This window comes from Monodelphis domestica, chromosome 8, assembly GCF_027887165.1.
Source record: "Monodelphis domestica isolate mMonDom1 chromosome 8, mMonDom1.pri, whole genome shotgun sequence".
NCBI lineage: Eukaryota > Metazoa > Chordata > Mammalia > Didelphimorphia > Didelphidae > Monodelphis > Monodelphis domestica.
The window spans coordinates 63,826,032-63,845,160 of NC_077234.1; the positions used below are offsets into that span (position 1 = coordinate 63,826,032).

The window sequence follows — 19,129 nt, forward strand, 5'->3', positions numbered from 1 at the left end:
TTCTCCCACTCATTTTCAGAGATAGGGGGCCCATGGGTATGGACCATTGCATGTATTATCAGATTTTTTTTTTTACATTGGCTAAATTTGCTGATTTTTTCTCTTCTTTTTTCTTTTCTTTTAAAAAATTATTTTATTGGCTTCTTCTCTGAGGTCAAAAGGGGGTAGGGATAACAGAGAAATTTAGGTAATATATAAATAAAAATATTAATAAAATTTTATTTCAAAAAATTATTATTAGCTTATTTCAGAGTTATGTCAGATATATATCTGATGGAACTTATCTTGGGCTAGATTTCAGCAATAATCTTTAGTTCCTGATGATTTCACCTATTCAGGCCAAATTCTGATTTCTTCCAATAATCCAGTCTGACATTCACTTATCCAATGGTCCTTGCTTTTCCAAATAAAAAGCCAACACCTGTTTCTTCCTTGCCAATTCAAAATGAATGTACCCAAATACTATCATATGATAGACTAATAGCAAAAGGGATGAAAATCATCAAATGAAGGGGATTCCTTTACCTATATGGTCTAGTGCAGTGATGGTGAATCTTTTAGAGACCTTAGAGACCAAGTGGCCAAATTGCAATCCTCGCCACATATGAACCACCCCAACCTGCCTTACCCTAGACAGGGGAGGGAGGAAGCACTCCCATTGGACTGTTGGGAAGAGGGACAAGTGATGAGAGAAATGTCCTCAGGTGCACATGGAAAGAGAGAAGGGAGTAGCCCCCTCCAGCATTCACTAGCATGTGTGCCATAGGATCACCAACATGGTTCTAGTGGAAACATCCAAATAATTAATTTCTACAGAGGTCCCACTCCATAATCTCAGTAAAACTGAATACCTAGATCAGATCACTTAATTCAAATCAGGTCAGCAAGTATTTATTAAGCTCTTATTTGTGCCTCACACTCTGCTGGGTTCTAGTACAAAGAAAACATGAAACAATAATTCCCCTCAAGGAGCTTTTATCCTAATTAGGGAAATGATACAGATGCATATATGTAAACACAAAGACAAACAAACACACATACACACAGTGACCATCTCACAAGGATTCTTTGTGGAACCATGAGGCAATACATTATTACATGCTTCACAGTAGCAAAGGTGTTGTTGATTTCATTATCAGTCCCTTAGAAAGAAATGTAAAGGACAGGAGTCCACATGATGACACATATCCATCCCTCCTCCTGCCTGTTTATCTGTCAGGTTTTTGTATATTCCTGGGGCCAGAATGGTTATAGAGAGGGGCTGGATGTGCTCATCCTCAGTCAAATGAATTTTTACTCAAAACTCACTTCAATATCAAGGAGATTGTTTCCCCCACCCTGCTGGAGAGAGGAAGCTAAACAGGGTCTTTTTTCTCAGACTAATGAAAGAGGTGTCCCTCTTTTCTGCAACTGATAATGAAATCAATTATCACCTCTGCTACTGGAAAGAGTGTGATAATTTCCTACCCCATGGCTCCATTGAAAATTCTGGTGATATATTCATTGAATGAGTATGTGTGGGGGGGTGTATTTGGGTTTGGGAGTCATATCTTGTTTTATTATGCTTCATAGAAAGTACACTTTTTTTACAAAATGAAGATTTGTGACAATTCTGTTGAGCAAGTCTATTGGTGCCATTTTTCTAATTGTATGTGTTTACACTGTGTCTCTGTGTCACATTTTGGGAATTCTTATAATATTTCAAACTTTTTCATTATTATATGTTGTTGTTATATTTAATAATTTTTATATTTTGTCCTATCATAGTAGGTCTTTGATGTTACTATTTTAATTGTTTTGGAGTGAGGCATCACAAAATTCGCCCATATAAGACAGGGAATTTAACTGATGAATGTTGTGTGTGTTCTTAGTGCTCCACTGACTGGTAGTTCCTTGTCTCTCACCCTCTTCTTGGGCCTCCGTATTCCTTAAGATCCAACAATATTGAAGAATATTACATAAATTTCATTGACAAAGCAGCAGTAGGGTTTAAGAGGATTGATTCCAATCCTGAATAAGTTTCTACTGTGGTTGAAATGCTCTCAAACAGCAATCACATGCCACAGAGAAAAGAAGATGCAACAAACTTCATAGTTGTCTTATTTTAAGAAATTGTCACAGCAAGAACCGGCTTGTACGAAAATATTTTTCATGGTTCTTTCGGCAGTGGCAAAGAATTAGAAACTGTAGGAGTGTTCATCAATTGGGGAATGGCTGAACAAGCTGTAGTAAATAATTGTGATGGAATAATATTGTGCCAAAAGAAATGATGGACAGGATGACTTGAGAAAAATCTAGAAAGACTTAGATGAACTGATGCAAAGAGAAGTGAGCAGAACCAGGAGTGCACTATATAGGCAGCCATATGCTAAGAGAGATATTGTGTGTAATCAACTATGAAACACAAGTATTGTCAGCAAAATAAGATAACCTAAAGGGACTCATAATTAAAATTGCTATCCATGGCCAAATAAAAAACTGTTAAGAGTCTGATTACATATTAAATCATGCCATCTTCCATTTTATTTCCTTCCATGAGTTTTTTTATTATATGTATGAAGTGTTTCTTCTGTCACAGCATGAGGAAAATGGAAATGTATTGCCTGAAATCACTGATGCAACACCTATATCAGACTGTTTACCACCTTCAGGAAGTAGGGAGAGAGGGAGGGAATCTAAATCACAAAATTAAAGAAAACAATTGTCAAATAAATTGTCCCAGCAGTCTCAATTTTTAGCCACTACTATCCTGTCCTGTCCAATCAACAGTCATCAATACTTAGACAAAACCCTCCACCAGCAAAAGATTCTGACTCACTGAAGGCTGATGTGTTTACCATTTTTTAGCAATAAAGTGGTTTTTTATTTATATTATATCCATTTGACTTTAGACAATACTATCACAAACTTAATAGACTACAGTATAATGTAAGCATAACTTTTATATTCTCTGCAAAACCAAAAGAGTTGTGTTAACTGACTTTATTGAAATAATTCTCTTTATTTCTCTAGTTTGGGATGAAATTGGAGATATCCTTGTATTTATATGTGTACATGTTGTTGCTTTAATTAGTATGCAAGCTCCTTGAGGAGAGGGAGGGACTGCTTTTTATCCTTGGTCTACCTCACAGTCTATTTCTCTTAGGGATCACCAATGTAAGAATTGCCTTTGCTACAATTTCACTAAGTTAATGTTAATTGCCTTTCATTGAGCCATCAGAAGATGAGACCAGGCTACTATCCTCAAGCTTCCCTGTGTGTGTGTGTGTGTGTGTGTGTGTGTGTGTGTGTGTGTGTGTGTGTAGAGAGAGAGACAGACAGACAGACAGACAGACAGACAGACAGACAGACAGAGACAGAGAGAGAGAGAGAGAGAGAGAGAGAGAGAGAGAGAGAGAGAGAGAGAGAGACACAGAGACAGAGACAGAGACAGAGAGACAAACAGGCAGGCAGGCAGACAGGCAGGCAGGCAGACAGGCAGGCAGACACACAGAGACACACAGAGACACAGATAGAGACAGAGAGAACCAGATCAGTCGATTATGGCCCCTTGCTTTGTGTGGCTCTCTTAAGCATTTACTTGGTATGATTCTTTATGTGGCAGCTTAAGGGTGTTTCCCTGCTGTCAACTAGGATGTGTTTGAATAGCTGACAGTTATTCTAACTTAGTTATCTTTTCCATCATTTCTTTCTCTATGAAAGGGAGAACATCTTCTTTCTAGCTAGTGGCAGTATGGTATAATGGAAAGGAACCTGACTTGGAACCTGGAGACCTGGCTTTGTGTCCTTCCTTTGACAATTACTATAACATTTGTGACCATGGGCAAAAGATGTTTCACTAGTCCTACCCTGAGCTTCCTTAGTTGTAAAAATGTGACTGTTAGATGATCTCTAAGGCTCTTTACACCTCAACTATTCTGTTTTCTATTCTTCTGAGATTGTAATGACTATTTTATAGCTCTGGAGTGTTTATCTTTTTTTAACTTATAATTAATTCATTTTTGACATTTAAAAAATTTGAGTTCAAAATTCTCTCTCTCTTCCTCCCCCTTCCCCAGCCATTGAGAAGGCAATCAATATGGCATCAATTATATATGTGAAATCACAAAGAGTACATTTCCATATGAGCAATGTGACCAAAAAATATCAAGAAAAATAAAAAGAAAAGATTATACTTCAATTTGTGTTCAGAATTAATTAATTCTTTCTCTGGAGGTATATAGCATTTTTCATTATGGGTTCCTTAGAATTTTGTGGGGGTTATTTGTATTGATCAGAATAGCTAAGTCTTTTGCAATTGATCACTGTCACAATATTGCTGTTACTATGTACAATGATCTCTTGATTCTATGGGTAATTATATCCACCCTCCCCCCCAAAAAAACCATAAAACATGGCTTCATATGGTCATTAATAAGGTTATGAAAATTTCTGTATTTGACCCTATTATTAAATTATTTCTTATTATAACTTAAAATATAATTATCATTATGGATCTTAAACCTGCTTTTTTAATGTTTCATGTACATTTTCCCCCGCTTGCAAGTTTTATATTACCATTTATGCTGGGGTTGGCCAACAATTTCAACTTCTTTGGGGGGTGATGTTTTTCCTATGTAGGAGATGAGCATGAAGAATTCAGCCCTCTTAAACTACTATCCTCCCTTTGGTTTCTCTTCTATTCACTGAACTTTTCTAGAGAGCAGCAACTATGATATGAACGAATTCTTGGGAAATGAAATCTTTAGTAAAACAATTAAACAACAAACACTAAAACTCTTATATCTCCCATCAAGACTAAGTGTGAGTTCCTTACAGGCCAAGAGAGAGTTTATGAAAATAGTATCTATGTAGGCTGGGACATCTTAGTCACCTCCCCAAAAGACTTTGATAACTACCAAAATAACTAACTGCAAAAGCCAGCACAAGAGGTTAGCCAAATTCAGAAGGAAGTGGGCTGGGAATAGAGTTTGGAATGCAAGTCTGGCCCAAAGCTGCCAAGCATATGGTGTGTGTGGCCAAGGGGTCTCCTTCAGCTCTACAGAGAAGGCAAGACTCATAAAATAGATAAATAATCCTAACAGTGAAGGAGATAACTTATTTGATATGATGATTTCCTAGGTATATACCTGAGATAAGAAGGAGAGAATGAGGGGACAGTCTTGTTGTTGAGGAGCAGCAAATATATTTTTAAATTATATATTGAGGTTTTAAATATATGGACAAAAATGTATCTGTGCATAAAGATGAATGAGCGTGTTTTGGTTTGGTCTATATTTGTGATTTTATCAGTATAAGGAACTTCTAGGGAAGGAACTATTTCTAAAATGCAGATAAGTAACTTATAATCTTATAATCTTTCTGGAACACTAAAAGGATAAGTGATTTGCTTAGGATCACAGAGCAATTGCCCTATTCATTTGTTATGGCACAATACTATTCCATTACAATTATATATGGCAACATGGTCAGTCATTCCCCAATTGATGGACATCCTTCAGTTTCCAGTTCTTCGTCACCACAAAAAGAGCTGTTATAAATATTTTGTATGAATAGGTCTTTTCTACTATCTTTGATCTCTGGGGTAGAGAGCCTTAGTAGTGCTATTACTGAGTCAAAGGGGTATGCACAGTTTTGTGGCCCTTTGGACCAGGTTCAGATTTGCCCTCTAGAATGGGTGTATCAGCTCATAGTTCACTAACAGTGATTTTCCCACATCCCCTCCAATATTTATCATTTTCCATTTGTGTCATATTAGCCAGTCTTATAGATCTGAGATGGTACCTTAAAGTTGTTTTAGTTTGCATTTCTCTAATTAATATTGATTTGAAGCATTTATATAACTAAAGATAGTTTTAATTTCTTCATCTTGGAATTACTTGTTCAAATCCTTTGCCCATTTGTCAATTCTTAAATAACATTAAGGAGTGACTAAATCAAGGTCACACAGCCAGTATGTGTCAGAGAGAGAAATGACTATTTAGGTTTTCTTGACTCTAGTGTCAGCTCTATCCATGGTTCTTCTCTGAGTACATTTATATGTATTGTTTTGTGTTGATGCATGTGCATATATGTGTTTATTAATATGTGTATATGCATTTGTACAATATATGTACTGACCACAGACTTAATATGGGTCATCCTCAGCACTCTGAAATATAAGTGGTCTACATAAACAGCAAGATTCTTTCAGAAATGTCTGAGGAAAATAGTCCAGCAGTTGCCAACAGTATAAGCCTATTTTTCTTCTTTTTCCAGGCACACAGAATAAGTTTGCTTAAAACAGACAGAGAAAAAAAACACTGGCAGCAAGTGCCAAGAGAATATGTTTTTCTTCTCTGGCAAGCATACCCATGAGCGTTATATGGTGTTGTGACAAATTAGTGAGTAATTAATGCCTAATCAAGTACAGCACAAGATGGTCGTGTGGAAGACAGCAAATATTAGGGCTCCATTTGCTATACCTTACAGTAGAATGGGAACCTTTTTCCAAAGCTTATACAACAGCATTCACTTTGAAGAGGAGAAGTTTGGGGAGTTATAAGTTCTTTGATATAAGTTCCTTAATATAAGAATAGAAGTTCCTTGAGGGCAAAGGCTATTTTCATTTTTTGACTTTCTATTGCACAGTGCCTAGAATAGAGTGGGTCCTCAATAAATGCTCAAAGAATTGATTTGAACTGATTTGAATTGAACTTCCTATATCAAAAACAAAAACTCCTCCATCTCCCTCACTTTCTTTAATGCCCACATAGTCACTTTGGAAAGTCAAGCTAAAAGGGAGTGCCTAATGTTGAAAATCCTATTGGAGAATTCTTACCTTTCCTTGCATGTAAGCAAAATCCATTTTCTGGGAGATATTTTTAGTGCAAACTTCCTCTGATGCCCTATTATCTTACAGCGTACCATTAGATCTTGAGACCATTCCAAGAAGGTCATGTGATTTCTAAGCATCTCTTTAACTGCCTTCTGAGTGACTAGTCTGACTGGAGTCAGAGAGTGCAAGGCTGTTAACTACCAAGGGCTTGGAGTCCCTTTCCCTCTGCCTGGAATCCTCCTAAGTGAGTCCTGAAGGTACTTGACAGTTACCTTTCCAGAGAGGCCACTTCATTTAGCTCAAGCCCTAACCTCATTAGTAGAGATCCTTTTGCCCTCACCGCCCTCTCCCTCACCCTGGGTTGATATAAAAATGTATTAGTCTGCAGAACTACATGTGTGGGAACAGAACAACCGTGTCATTGAGAGGCAATGTCAGGGAGGATTTCTTCTGTGGATTGGATGCATGCTTTCTGCAGCTGTCCTGCTTTGGGAGGTTCTGTGCCTTAGATGACACCATTGAACTACCCAAAGTTGTTACTGTGCAAAGTGTATCCTTTTAGTCACTTAAGACGTGCAGGCATAGCAGAGATTTCTTTTGGAAATGTTTTCTTTTTTCAATTCTGCATTTCCATTCTCATCCTCAGTGCTAATCTTAGTAGTGTCAATACTTTTTACTGTTCTGTACACATTTCTTAGCTTGCAGCCAGACTCTTACAGTGTTTTACTTCCATTATATCTGACTGGGAGAGGAGAGTGTAATATGTTTAGATCCATGAATCTAAGAGTTATAGCCTATCTCCATAATGTACAGGAAGCCTAATCTCCCGGGTGAGTTGAGGAAACACTCTCCCAGCAAGACGCACTCATATTTCTGAGTGTGTTTCATTTCAGTGGATCAAATCTTTCCTATCTCTGCATCCAAGCTACTCAGTTGTGATCAGATGATCAGGACCCAAGGAAGCGATTGGAGAGCTGGCTGGCTGCAGCTGCAATGTAGGCTGTTTGCAGGGACAAGGAACCACTGTTGTGTTTTTTTTTCAAACATAGCATAAACATAGAAGTTATTTTGTAGGCTCCAGGATGCAGCGATGGGCTGCGCTGCCAGTATTGTTCTGCTACAAGCCTTTCGTTCTGTGGTACAGAGGAACTGTCCACACATTTGCCGGAGACGCCAGGAAGAGCCATCACATGAATTTCTGCCTCTGGACAGTGAGGACGAAATGAGCAGACCCAGGACCCTCATCATCATGGTAGAGTATACTTCACTCTTTAGCTTCAGGTCACTGAATCCATGGGATATGTGGTTGAAGCTGCTGGTGTATTGTTTTGTTTTGGTTTTCTATAGATGCAGCAATAGGGGCTTGATGATTGGGTCCTGGGAATGAGTTTTCGAGTAGACTCCATAAACTCTTCTTCAACCCAGCTGAGCTCAGTCTGTTACTCTATTCGATTATACCTGTGGACTATTGGAAACTCTCCTCTGTTCAGGTTGTTAAAACCTCTCATACAGAGAAGCATTTCAGAGCGGGGACTAATTGAATGCTTTTTATTTTATGCTTCAAATTTTGAGGAATAAGTGAAAGATTTCATGTGATACCTATGTAAATGCCCGAAAGTGGGCAGCTTTAGCATTAATTCTCTGCAGCATAGCTTCAAAAGGGATTTTTAATTCCGATCTGATGATAAAAACATAACCATACTTTTTTCACTTTAATCGTAGCAGTGTTTTTCAGAATGAGGTATGGCTCCATTAAGTAAGATGGTGATTAAGTTTCTTAGTTCTGCTCCGAAGGAAATTATCTTTAGAGTAGACTTGCTTTCAAACTTGCTACTAGACAGTTTTTCCTTGCCACCTTTTAAATGCTATCTTGTCTCTGCTTCAAATTCCGGGAGATTTTCTTTGGTGTGAATTGTTGGGCACAGAGTCTTTTGTTGCTTCTAACTTTCTTCCTGATGAAAGAGATAAAATCTGCAATCTGCTTAGTCACTGAAATTCCACACTAGGATGTAGAGCCTGTATTGAAGTTTCCAAAATTTAGGGAAAAATAATTGAAGTCTGGGTGCTTTTGTACAGTAGATATTTTTTTCCTCTCAGACACCAAATCTATGTGTTTAAATGAAAAAATTCCCTGTTTGTCCAGAATTTTTTAGTTAAGAGTGTTTTCACTTGGCTCATGCCTCTGAATGACAGATTATTAAACAACATTCCCCAACAATTTCTTCAAATCAATGTGATTTCCAACACCTACATGCTTTTAAAAAACATATCAAGTCTACTCTGTGCTCACTCTTGCTTCTCAAGTGAATAAGACAACTGTTAATATGAATTGGTTTCACACTTATCACTTCAAACTCATGGCAGCTCAGATCAGTGAAATCTTGTGACTGTTGATAAGTAATAAATGGCAGTTTGGGTCACTTGGGGACAAGTATACATTTCTTCCATAAATCCTGCTTCAAATCTAATGATAATAGGATGAACTTTGTCCATTCCTAATGGGTTTGTGGCTTCAATTTGTTATGTGTCTGTGACCTAAACAACTAGCCTTTTGTTCTTTTTTGCTTCTTCTTCTTGTTATTATTGTTGTCATAATTAAATCAACCTTTAAGAATCAACAACTCATCAGTATATAGTGCCCGTCAAAGCCTCTTGGTCTTGCTAAAGTAGGAAAGTAATTAAAACATAACAAGGAAATACATTAGGAAAATTGGCAGCTCTCCTAAAGAAAATACTTTTCATGGCAGAATTTTAAAGAGAAAAATGAAACTTTGTGAATCTACTCAAAATTCAGTTTAACAAATACTTATCAGTGCCAACTGTGTACAAGGCACTTTGCTAGAGCCTAGGAATATAAGATAAAAAAAACTATACAGTCCCTTCCTTCTGGAAGCTTATGTTCTTTTACCTAGGGCAGAGAACCGTAGGGACCAGTTAAGTACAATACAAAAAGAGGAACAGAAGATCAATATTAAATACCTACCATGTGCTAAGCACTAAACTAGCACTAGTTATACAAACATAAAAAGGTGAAAGAAGCCTTACCTTCAAAGAGCTTACATTCTATTAGAGGAGGCATGCTATATAAAAAATATATATGGACTAAGGACCAAATAGATATTGTTAAGTTTATCTCAAGGATAAAAGTGGGCACCAGCAATTACGGAGTGTGAAAGGTCAGGCATTGCATCAAGCAGATGGGGGTGTTTTAGTTAAGTATTAAAGAAAGTGAAGGGTTCTGTTAGGCAGAGATAAGTAGGAAGTACATTTCAGGAATGAAGGATGACCAAGGTGGGAGACTGAGTAGCATCACACGTAAGGAAAAGAAAGAAATATAGTTTGACTATGCTATAGAATGAGAGAAAGAAGAGGAATGTATATTGTGGCTGGAAGGACTTTGGATGCAATTTATGAAGGGCTTCAAAACATAAAATACAAACTGAGACATTTAAAGGTTATTCTAGATGAACCAATAGGCCACTGGAGTTTATCAAATAGAGGAGACACTTGTTACATTTACACTTAAGGCAACCCAAAATATTAAATGCAGTTATGATAATATGAGGAAGTAACTTCTAGAAGTATCAGGAAATGATTTTCCTAGGAGATGATGCATGATCCTTGAAAGAAGCTAAGGATGCTGTTATGAAACATCCCTCAATCCTCTCTGTTAAGAATTGTTAGATAAAGGATACAGAAAGTTGAATACATTTTTTAATTTTTTTTATCATCAAACACACTTGACATTGGTTATTGTTATAACAGCACACTCATACATAACCAAAACCCCAAAATAAAATCATACACTGATGTGAAAAATATTATGCTTAGATCTGCATCATCCAAATAGAACAGTTCTTTCTCTGGAGGTAGATAGCATTTCCTATCATAAATCTTTCAGTCATTCATCATACAATTTCGATGTTACTATGTATAATGTTCTTCCAGTTCAGCTTATTTCACTCTACATCAATTCCTGCAAATATTTCTGGTTTTTTTTCTGAAAAGATGTTGCTTATCATTTCTTATAGTATAATAGTATTCCATCACCAACATGTACTACAATTTGTTCAGCCATTCCTCAATTGATGGACATGCCCTCAATTTCCAATTCTTTGCCACTACAAAAAGAGCTACTATATTTTTTACAAGTATGTCCTTTCCCCTTTTTTATTGTCTCTTTAGGATACAGACCCAGAAGTGTGGTATTATAGGATCAAAGGGTAAACACAGTTTTATAGTCCTTTGGCCATATTTCCAATTTGCCCTCAAGAATGGGTGGATGAGTTTACAATTCCACCAACAATGCATTAGTGTCCCAATTTTTCCATATCTTCTCCTACATTTGTCACTTTCTTTACTACCATTTTGGCCAGTTTGATGGGTGTGAGGTGGACTTTTTTTAATAAATATAAATAAGTATTTTAATTTAATTTTAATTAAAATGTATAAATAAATTTAATTTAATTTCTCTAATCAAGAATGAACTTTTTCATGTGATTATTGGTGCTTTTGATTTCTTCATCTGAAAATTGCTTGTTCATGTATTCATCTTTTAAACCCTTACCTTCTGTCTTAGAATCAATACTGTTTATTTGGTTCCAAGGCAGGAGTGATAGGTAATCAGGATTTAGTAACTTGCCAGGGTCACAAAGCTAGGAAGTAGCTGAGTACAACTTTGAACCCAGGACTGAAAGTTGTATACATTGTGAGAAGTTGCCATCAGGTAGTCTGTTTAACTATTTCTTTTTGTTGTAAGGGAAGACTAAATGAGAGGATAGTTCCTGGGAAGCGGCTGTGTTGTTAAAAAAAACAAACAATAAAACATTTTAAAAAATAAAGTGTGCTAAGTAAATGAAGCAATGGAAAAGGGAAAGTTTTAAATTTTTATCCCTAGTTATTTCAGATGAAAATCCTTATTTGGCTTATAATAGTTTTCATCTTCCTGTGAAGGTATGGAAATGTGCAGCAGAACTCTTTCATTGTTTTATTAAAATTAGTGTCTAATGTGGGGTGGTTAAATATTTATAATTATTATCAGAAAGATGCACTGGAACTTTATTAGGTACTAAATAAAATGATTTGAGTATATGTAATTTCTACTGTCTAGAACCTGGCAATCTAAAACTGAATTGTTCATCATTCCTCAGCAGAATAGCTCTATATCTAAGCTCCCTTATTTCATGTAATGGACCCATACTTCTCCTTGTGACCAAAACTTAAATTGTCTTTGACTTCCATATCTCATTTCCTACCCCTTACAATATCCAACAAATTACTGTCTTGTAGATTTTTATTTGATGAAGAATCTTGAATCTATCACTTCATATTCACTCCTACTTGATTCACACAAGTTCAAGACCTGCTTATCTATAGCCTAGATTATTGAAATAACCTTATGATTGGTCTCTGTCACCAGTCTCTCTCTTCTCCAATCCATCCAGAATATTGCCTTCAGTGAAATATTCTTAAAGCTCTGCTCTAATTTTATCATTTCCCTGATAAAAACCCATCAATGGCTCCCTAATGCCTTCAGGATAAAGTCTGAAGTTCTTAGCCTGAATGCCAGGCTTAGTATTCAACCTAAGGGCCAGGTTTCTCCAAGCTTACTAACCATGATTCCCTTTCATGTACCCTTAGCACCAGCCATATGCTTTACTCACTAAATCAATTTTCCATTTTCTTACTTCCATACTCTTTATCTTACTGTTTACTTCAGCCTGCAATGGACCTTTTCTGTGCCTTTTCATTTATCCAAATCATATTCATCCTTCAATATCCACTTCAAATCCTGCTTTCTCAATATAATTTTCCCCTGTATATCTCTCTCTTCACTGAATCCCTGAGCACTTAAGTTCAAAGGATTTCAAACTGGAGAGAGAACTTAGGCAAAATGCCTAATTTTACAAATGAGGAAACTGAGAAATAGCTAAGATTTAGCTGTTTAAATTAAAGCAGAGAGTTTCAGTGATGTGTTCAGTGCCACGTGAGCTGTAAGTGGTAGAATCTGGACCTCTTACTCCAAACCCAAATTTTGCTCATTCATTCATCCCATTCATCCATCCAGAAATTATGTGTTAAACATACACAATGTATAAACTGTGCGAGCTGTCAATAATTTGCTGTTCCATTTATTTTTCCACCAATTGTGTACTGCCTTTTGACAACTATTCATATCTGTGTTATTAGGTTCTTACAGTAATGTTTAATAGTTTATGATTGAGCTTTGGGTTCAAGTAGATGTTTGACCTCTGGAGGGTTGAAAAGCTTTGCATTTCCCTCTTGTGTTGATCTTGATAACTACTTAGTAGAACCTGGTCAAATTGTAACTTTTTCTGACTTCCACAGGATGCTCTTGCATGGTAACTTGTGCATAGTAGGTTCTCAATAAATATGTAGATCTCAATTGATTTAAGTTGAAAACATTGACATGATGAAATACAATATAATGTAGCTGGAAAGAAGTTGAAGCCAATTTGTGAAGGGCTTTAAAACATACAATATAAATGGAGACATCTTAAGTTAGTTGATTTAACCCTTCAGCTGTAGTGTCTCAAGAAAAACTATCAAAGTAAAAAGCCCTTCTGATCATTTCCAGGAGCTGCCATATTCAGGTGTCCATGCACAATCTGGAAGCCAAACCAAGCCCCGCCCCCCCGCCATCAACCCCCCCCCTCCCCCGGAAGCAAGGTGGACAATGGTATGACAGGATTCTAGCTCTCAGTGAGAGCTATGGGCTAATTGCCTAGGAAGGTTCCTAAACTGAGGGTTTGAGGTCCATTTCCTTTGAGCTACTTAGATTAAGATAGAGAAAGCTGCTTTGCTGGAAATCATAGAATATCAGAACCACAGCTGGGAGGAGCTCTAATGTTCTACAGCATAACCCAGTTGTTTACGGAGAAGGAAACTGAAATATAATACACAACTATTTAAAATTTTTTAATCAAATACATACATAACCCAGATTGAACTGTCAATTCCAGGAGGGGACCAGGAAGAAGGGAAATAGACAAAATGAATCACATGATTTGGGAAATTTATGTGGAAATTTGTTATTAAAATAAAAATTGATGAAATAAAAAAAAACTTTTCTGTCAAGAATTTTGAAGGTGTGCTTACCCCAGTGAACTATCAGAGGAAGCAAAATAGGTGATGTGAACTATATAATACTGAATGTGGAAGTCAATAATACCTAATTTCAAATCCTGCCCTAGTCATGAACCAACTATGTGTCTCAGGGCAAGTTACTAAACCTTTTGCAGTCTCAGATTCTTCATATGTCAAATTGGTTTAATTATAACACCTTCTATGAGGGTTGTTGTGAGAATCAAATGAGATAAAAGTACTTTGCAAACCTTTAAGTATTATATACTTCTGTTATGTGTTGTAGTATTAAAATCTCTTTGATATTTGCCTTGTTAATTAAATTTTCCGAGGTACTAGAAACTAAGCAAGTAGTACCTTATTTGGAAATTCTTTGGTGACCCCAAAGTTCCAATAAGTATTCTTTGTTGTCTTCCAAGAGAATTTCATTCTCTTGTTGCCCCTAAAATGCCTTGGATCTGAATCTCTAACACACAAAGCAAGTACAAACCCTAAGAATAGGGAATTTGGCCCCTGGGATGTATTCCCAGAAGCAAAATTTCCTCCAAGTAACCATCTGTCACCTAGATCGTTTTATTCTTTCTAGAGCTGAGAACTGTTGGGTCCAATTATCACAACTTACCAGGAATATAATGGGAAGAAAACTGATCTAGGAGTCAGAAGAGCCAGAGCACCTTAATCCCTCCCTAATTGTTTGCCTTCATGTAAAACATGAGCACTGATAACCTCTTCTTGGCAAAGTGCTTTGAGAGTATTGGATAATGCAAGGTAGTGACTGAGGCTCATGCATTGTTTATAGGAACAGAAATGTATCTCTATCTTCGAAGGTTATATAGTTACATTGGCAGGGGTTGGTTTTCATATGTGTCGCATTCAATAAGGACAGGAATTGAGAGCAGCATATAAGATAATGTAATAGGAGGACAATAATGATGTAGGGAAGTTAAATCACCTCCTCTTTCTATGAACTCATTTAATAATTAATTATACTCAGTTAACAAAGTTTTATTAACAAGGGAAATAAACGTAGATCATTCTGCCCTCACTTCTTTTTGTATTGTATTGAATCAACCTAGTTCAGATTTTGACTTAAAATTCCAAATTTCATTTTCTTATTTTGAATAGGCATTATTTTTCACTTAAAAGAAACTTTAATCAACTAGCCCTATCAATGTGACTTTTTTTCACCTATCACATAGATGGATTAGGTTGGTGAATAAATACTATAAAAAAAATCACAGAACAATTTTTTTACACCTCTGGAGATTTGAATAGAATCCCAAAGTTACATTAAAATAATAATGATTTCAGCCAATGCTCTTTACAATAAGTATCAAGTGCCTTCTATTTATGGGGTACATTCTGGGTGCTGAGGTTACAAAAATAAAATAAAATAACTCCGGTCTCGCTAAGTAGTAATACATTCTACCTATCAGAAAAACAGGACTTAGTAACATAAATCTTTGTTTTTCTGGTGCTTGGGAAAGTCATAGTACATACCACATAACTTCTGCAGAAATCCTTTTTCACTTTCTGGAATTTACCAGGTTTTTAACAAAATCAGAGAAAATGTAGGAATAAAGGAATAAGCCAGATTTAAAAAAAGAAAAAGGGTTATAATAGCATGGCAACTTTGAAAAGGAAATAGAGACAGAGAAATTGAAAAGATTACCTACTGCACTTAAAAGAACTGGTAAAATCAGTTGGTTTCCAGAACATGATTGGAGGGGCAGGTAGGAAGAGGGAATAGGGAGGTAATATACCATAGTGATCAGTAACTTTTTGTGTTCACGACTGAAAAGCAATTGTACAGTTGAAATAAGCAAGCTAATTGTAAACATGAAGGAACCCCATTTCGGCATGGTCACTTATTGTGTAGATTCCAGTATGGCACTAGTCAAATAATTTATATCCTCTTCCCAAAAGCTTAGCACTTAGAGAACAATCATATCATAAATTCGCTTAGAAAATGGGTTTTCTTCTTACCCCTCAACCCTTTGAGAATCCAATGGAGTGATATTTTTATGAGAAATAAATGAACTTAAAGTATAGTGAATTTACCATGAGTGTTTTCAGGGGAGAAATGACTAAGAATTGCTATCATTTTTTGCCACTTTAAGATGATCATTTGAATGAACTTCATGGTTATTTCTGCCACCTTCACAGTGTTTTTAATGAAGTTGTTTAATTGAGAGCTGAGATAAACATGGAAAATTTTCCCCTGCTGGAATCATTTTGCATAATATGTTTAATTTAATGAAAAAATATTTTATTCTTTATTTTGTAAGATCAATCTTGTAAAGTAAGAGGGAAACAGGCATTCAACCAGACATGCTGATCCAGTAATTCAGATAAATTTCTTGAGACCAAACAATTTCAGTCTCAAATGAGAATTCTTTTTCCTTAAATATTTTGAATGGCAAGTCATCTAAATTTAGTATATTAGTCATAGATAATTTTGTACTAATAGATAATCTAGTCACATGACTAGATGGCCAGACTTTAAATATCAGAAAAATGGGTTCAAGTTCTTACTCAGGAATATACTGGCTTCTTTATCATGGGCAAGTGCCTCATTCAGTCCTTTTGAGTTACAGACAAATGCTGATCTCTATACATGGAGAAGTTCTATACTAGAACTCTCCATAATTATAAAAATAAAAGGCCCAGACAATAAAAAATAAAATTTTGCAGCATAGAGCTATCTTCCATCCGTACAAAATGTCCCTGTTAATTCAAGCTACACTTCTGAATTTTATCCCATGTTATTATGGAGAATGCAAAAATAAAAATCTTTATCATTCTTGTTAGATGTGCTTCCGCAAATGAATTGACCTTTTCTAATGGAGCATAATTTATGCCCACTTGTTGATATTAGAGAAAGAAAATAGAAATTCAAGTACTAACTATTCGATCCAATGTTAAAATATTGATCAAAAAGCATGGCTACTCCTTATCCAAGCAAATATTCCCAAATGAGGATTTCATAGGGCTATTTATTAATTTATTCTTTATTCATAGATCCTGATTGCCAATCTTTGCAAGCTTAATATTTTGGCTTCTTCTGTTTTCCTTTCTCCTTTATATGAAAGTACTTTTAGTTCAATCAAGACTTTAGAATTAGGAATTCATGATGAAAAAGAAGACCAATTTACATTAGAAAGTAGCATTTTAGGGGCAGCTAGGTAGGCTTCCTAGCTGAGTGTCCCTGGGCAAATCACTTAACCCTAATTGCCTAGCCTGCTCCTCTTCCTTAGAAGCAATACTTAATATTAATTCTAAGATGGAAGGAAAGGGTTTTAATTTTTGTAAAAGAAAATGGAATTTTGTAAATGAAAAAGTTCTATATAAATGTGAGCTACTATTATGTGTAATTTATTTCATTCCATTTTGCAGTGTTTAAATACATATGATTGATTTAATTTTATAGTATCTACATTTCCAAATATATTGTACCAGGGAGCCATCCCTTTAGAACAAATTTTAAGAGCAACAGTTCAGAAAAACTAATACATTGCAAGTTCTAGTATTATGTAATCCATATCCACACAGTGACCCACATATTTTATTCCTCCAAATCTGCAAAGAACATGGAGAAGTAACTTCTCATGCTTCTTCTCTGGGGCTAAGTTGGGTCTTTATAATTTCAAAGCATTCATTTTCAATTCTTATTTCGTTCTTCTTTCATATACACTACTGGCAGCTAAGAAACCAAGTTATAGCTCAGTGGATAGGACCTGGAACTTGTTTGTTCCATGTAGTTTTCTTTTTCTTTTTATCTCCATTTATTTTCTCTTCAGACACAAGTTATGATACCCTGTGTCAAATTATATATATATATATATATATATATATATATATATTTGAAGTAGATGGAAGGTGATTTCAGAAAGAAGGCACTAAGATTTGGAGGTGAGGAAGAAAGAGAACAAAGGAAAGACGTTTCTGTAAAATGGAATTAATAAAAGCACCAGCCTGACAGAGTATGGTCTGGATGATATCATATATATGAAGTACTTTGTAAACCTTCAAGTGCTATATAAGTAAGTGCTAGCTAGATCATGTTACAATTAGCATATTGTTTTCCTGATCCTATTCACATCACTTGGCATTATTTCATAGAAATTTTCCATGCTACTTTTCTATTCTTGAATTTTTACAGCACAATAATAATAGCCATCATATTCACATGCCACATTTGTTTAGCCATTCCCCAATTAATTGGCATCCACCTTGTTTCCATTCCTTTACTACTACAAGAAATGCTGCTATAAATATTTCAGTGTCTTTTTATAACTTTGTATAACTGATTTACATGAAGTATAAGTCTAGCAAATCTCTCCTCATTCTAATACATCCTCTAACTACACTACAGCTGCCAAAGTAATTTTCTTAATTCACATGTCTGATGTCACTCTTTAATTCAGTGAACTCCAGTGGCTCATTACCTCCACAATCAAATACAAAAGACCATGTTTATCATTTAAAATCATCACAACTTGGCCCCCTCCTACCTTACCATCTTCCTATGCTTTACTCCCCGCCACGTATTATTTGATCCAGTTACACAGACCTGGTTTAGCCTGTCCACCAAGACAGTTTACCAAGGTGTAGCCTCTGTGCATGCTACAGCTTCTTGAAGCCACAGGTGAGAGATGAATGCCAGATGGATACCAAACATGGATGAGTAGGTCTGAAAAGGGCTCAGTGAGCTCTCACACCAAAGGTGCCAGTCTTCATTGCACACCCATACATGGATGGACATCTACCCCAAGCATGTGAGGATTTCCTCCAGTAGAATGAGTGAATGAGAATAATTTGTTCCAGTGGCCATAAAGGTGGTTAAAACAAGTACTATGGAGCATGAGAGCTTAATCAGATATGAGAGATGCCAAGGTTATCCACCATCCCAAGCCATCACCAATCATCCTGACTGTTATCTTGCTATTGGACGTCAGTGACTCTGGAAGAGAAACAGCACAATTCTGCCTCGCTTAAATCCACTTCATTCACAAGTCAAGACAATACCCCTGATATCACTGGCCCACTTCAAAACCAAAGGACAAACAATGACACAGATCTACTTGCTGTGCTTCACAATATTGGCAATCCCCTATGACTAGAATATTTTTCCTCATCATTCCCTTGATCCTAGCTTGTTTGAGTACTCAGCACAAATTTCACCTTTTTTTTTTTGCTTTTTTGTTC

General features: G+C 36.0%; 1 protein-coding gene across 14 annotated transcripts in view; it reads left to right on the forward strand.

The window, feature by feature from the left end:
* The window catches only part of DOCK10 (dedicator of cytokinesis 10), a 375,674-nt gene that overhangs the window by 86,966 nt on the left and 269,579 nt on the right, over positions 1-19,129 (forward strand). For 3 of the 14 annotated variants that reach the window (XM_007502183.3, XM_007502191.3, XM_056807143.1), the window contains exon 1: positions 7,452-8,069. The exons of 5 other annotated variants lie outside the window; for them this stretch is intronic. In XM_007502183.3, coding sequence (XP_007502245.2) covers positions 7,908-8,069 — 162 coding nt within the window. In that variant the 5' untranslated portion in view covers positions 7,452-7,907. Of the gene's footprint in view, positions 1-7,439; positions 8,070-19,129 lie in introns of those variants that run through there. 6 more of the 14 variants (XM_007502185.3, XM_056807152.1, XM_056807146.1 and 3 more) reach the window with 4 other exon arrangements.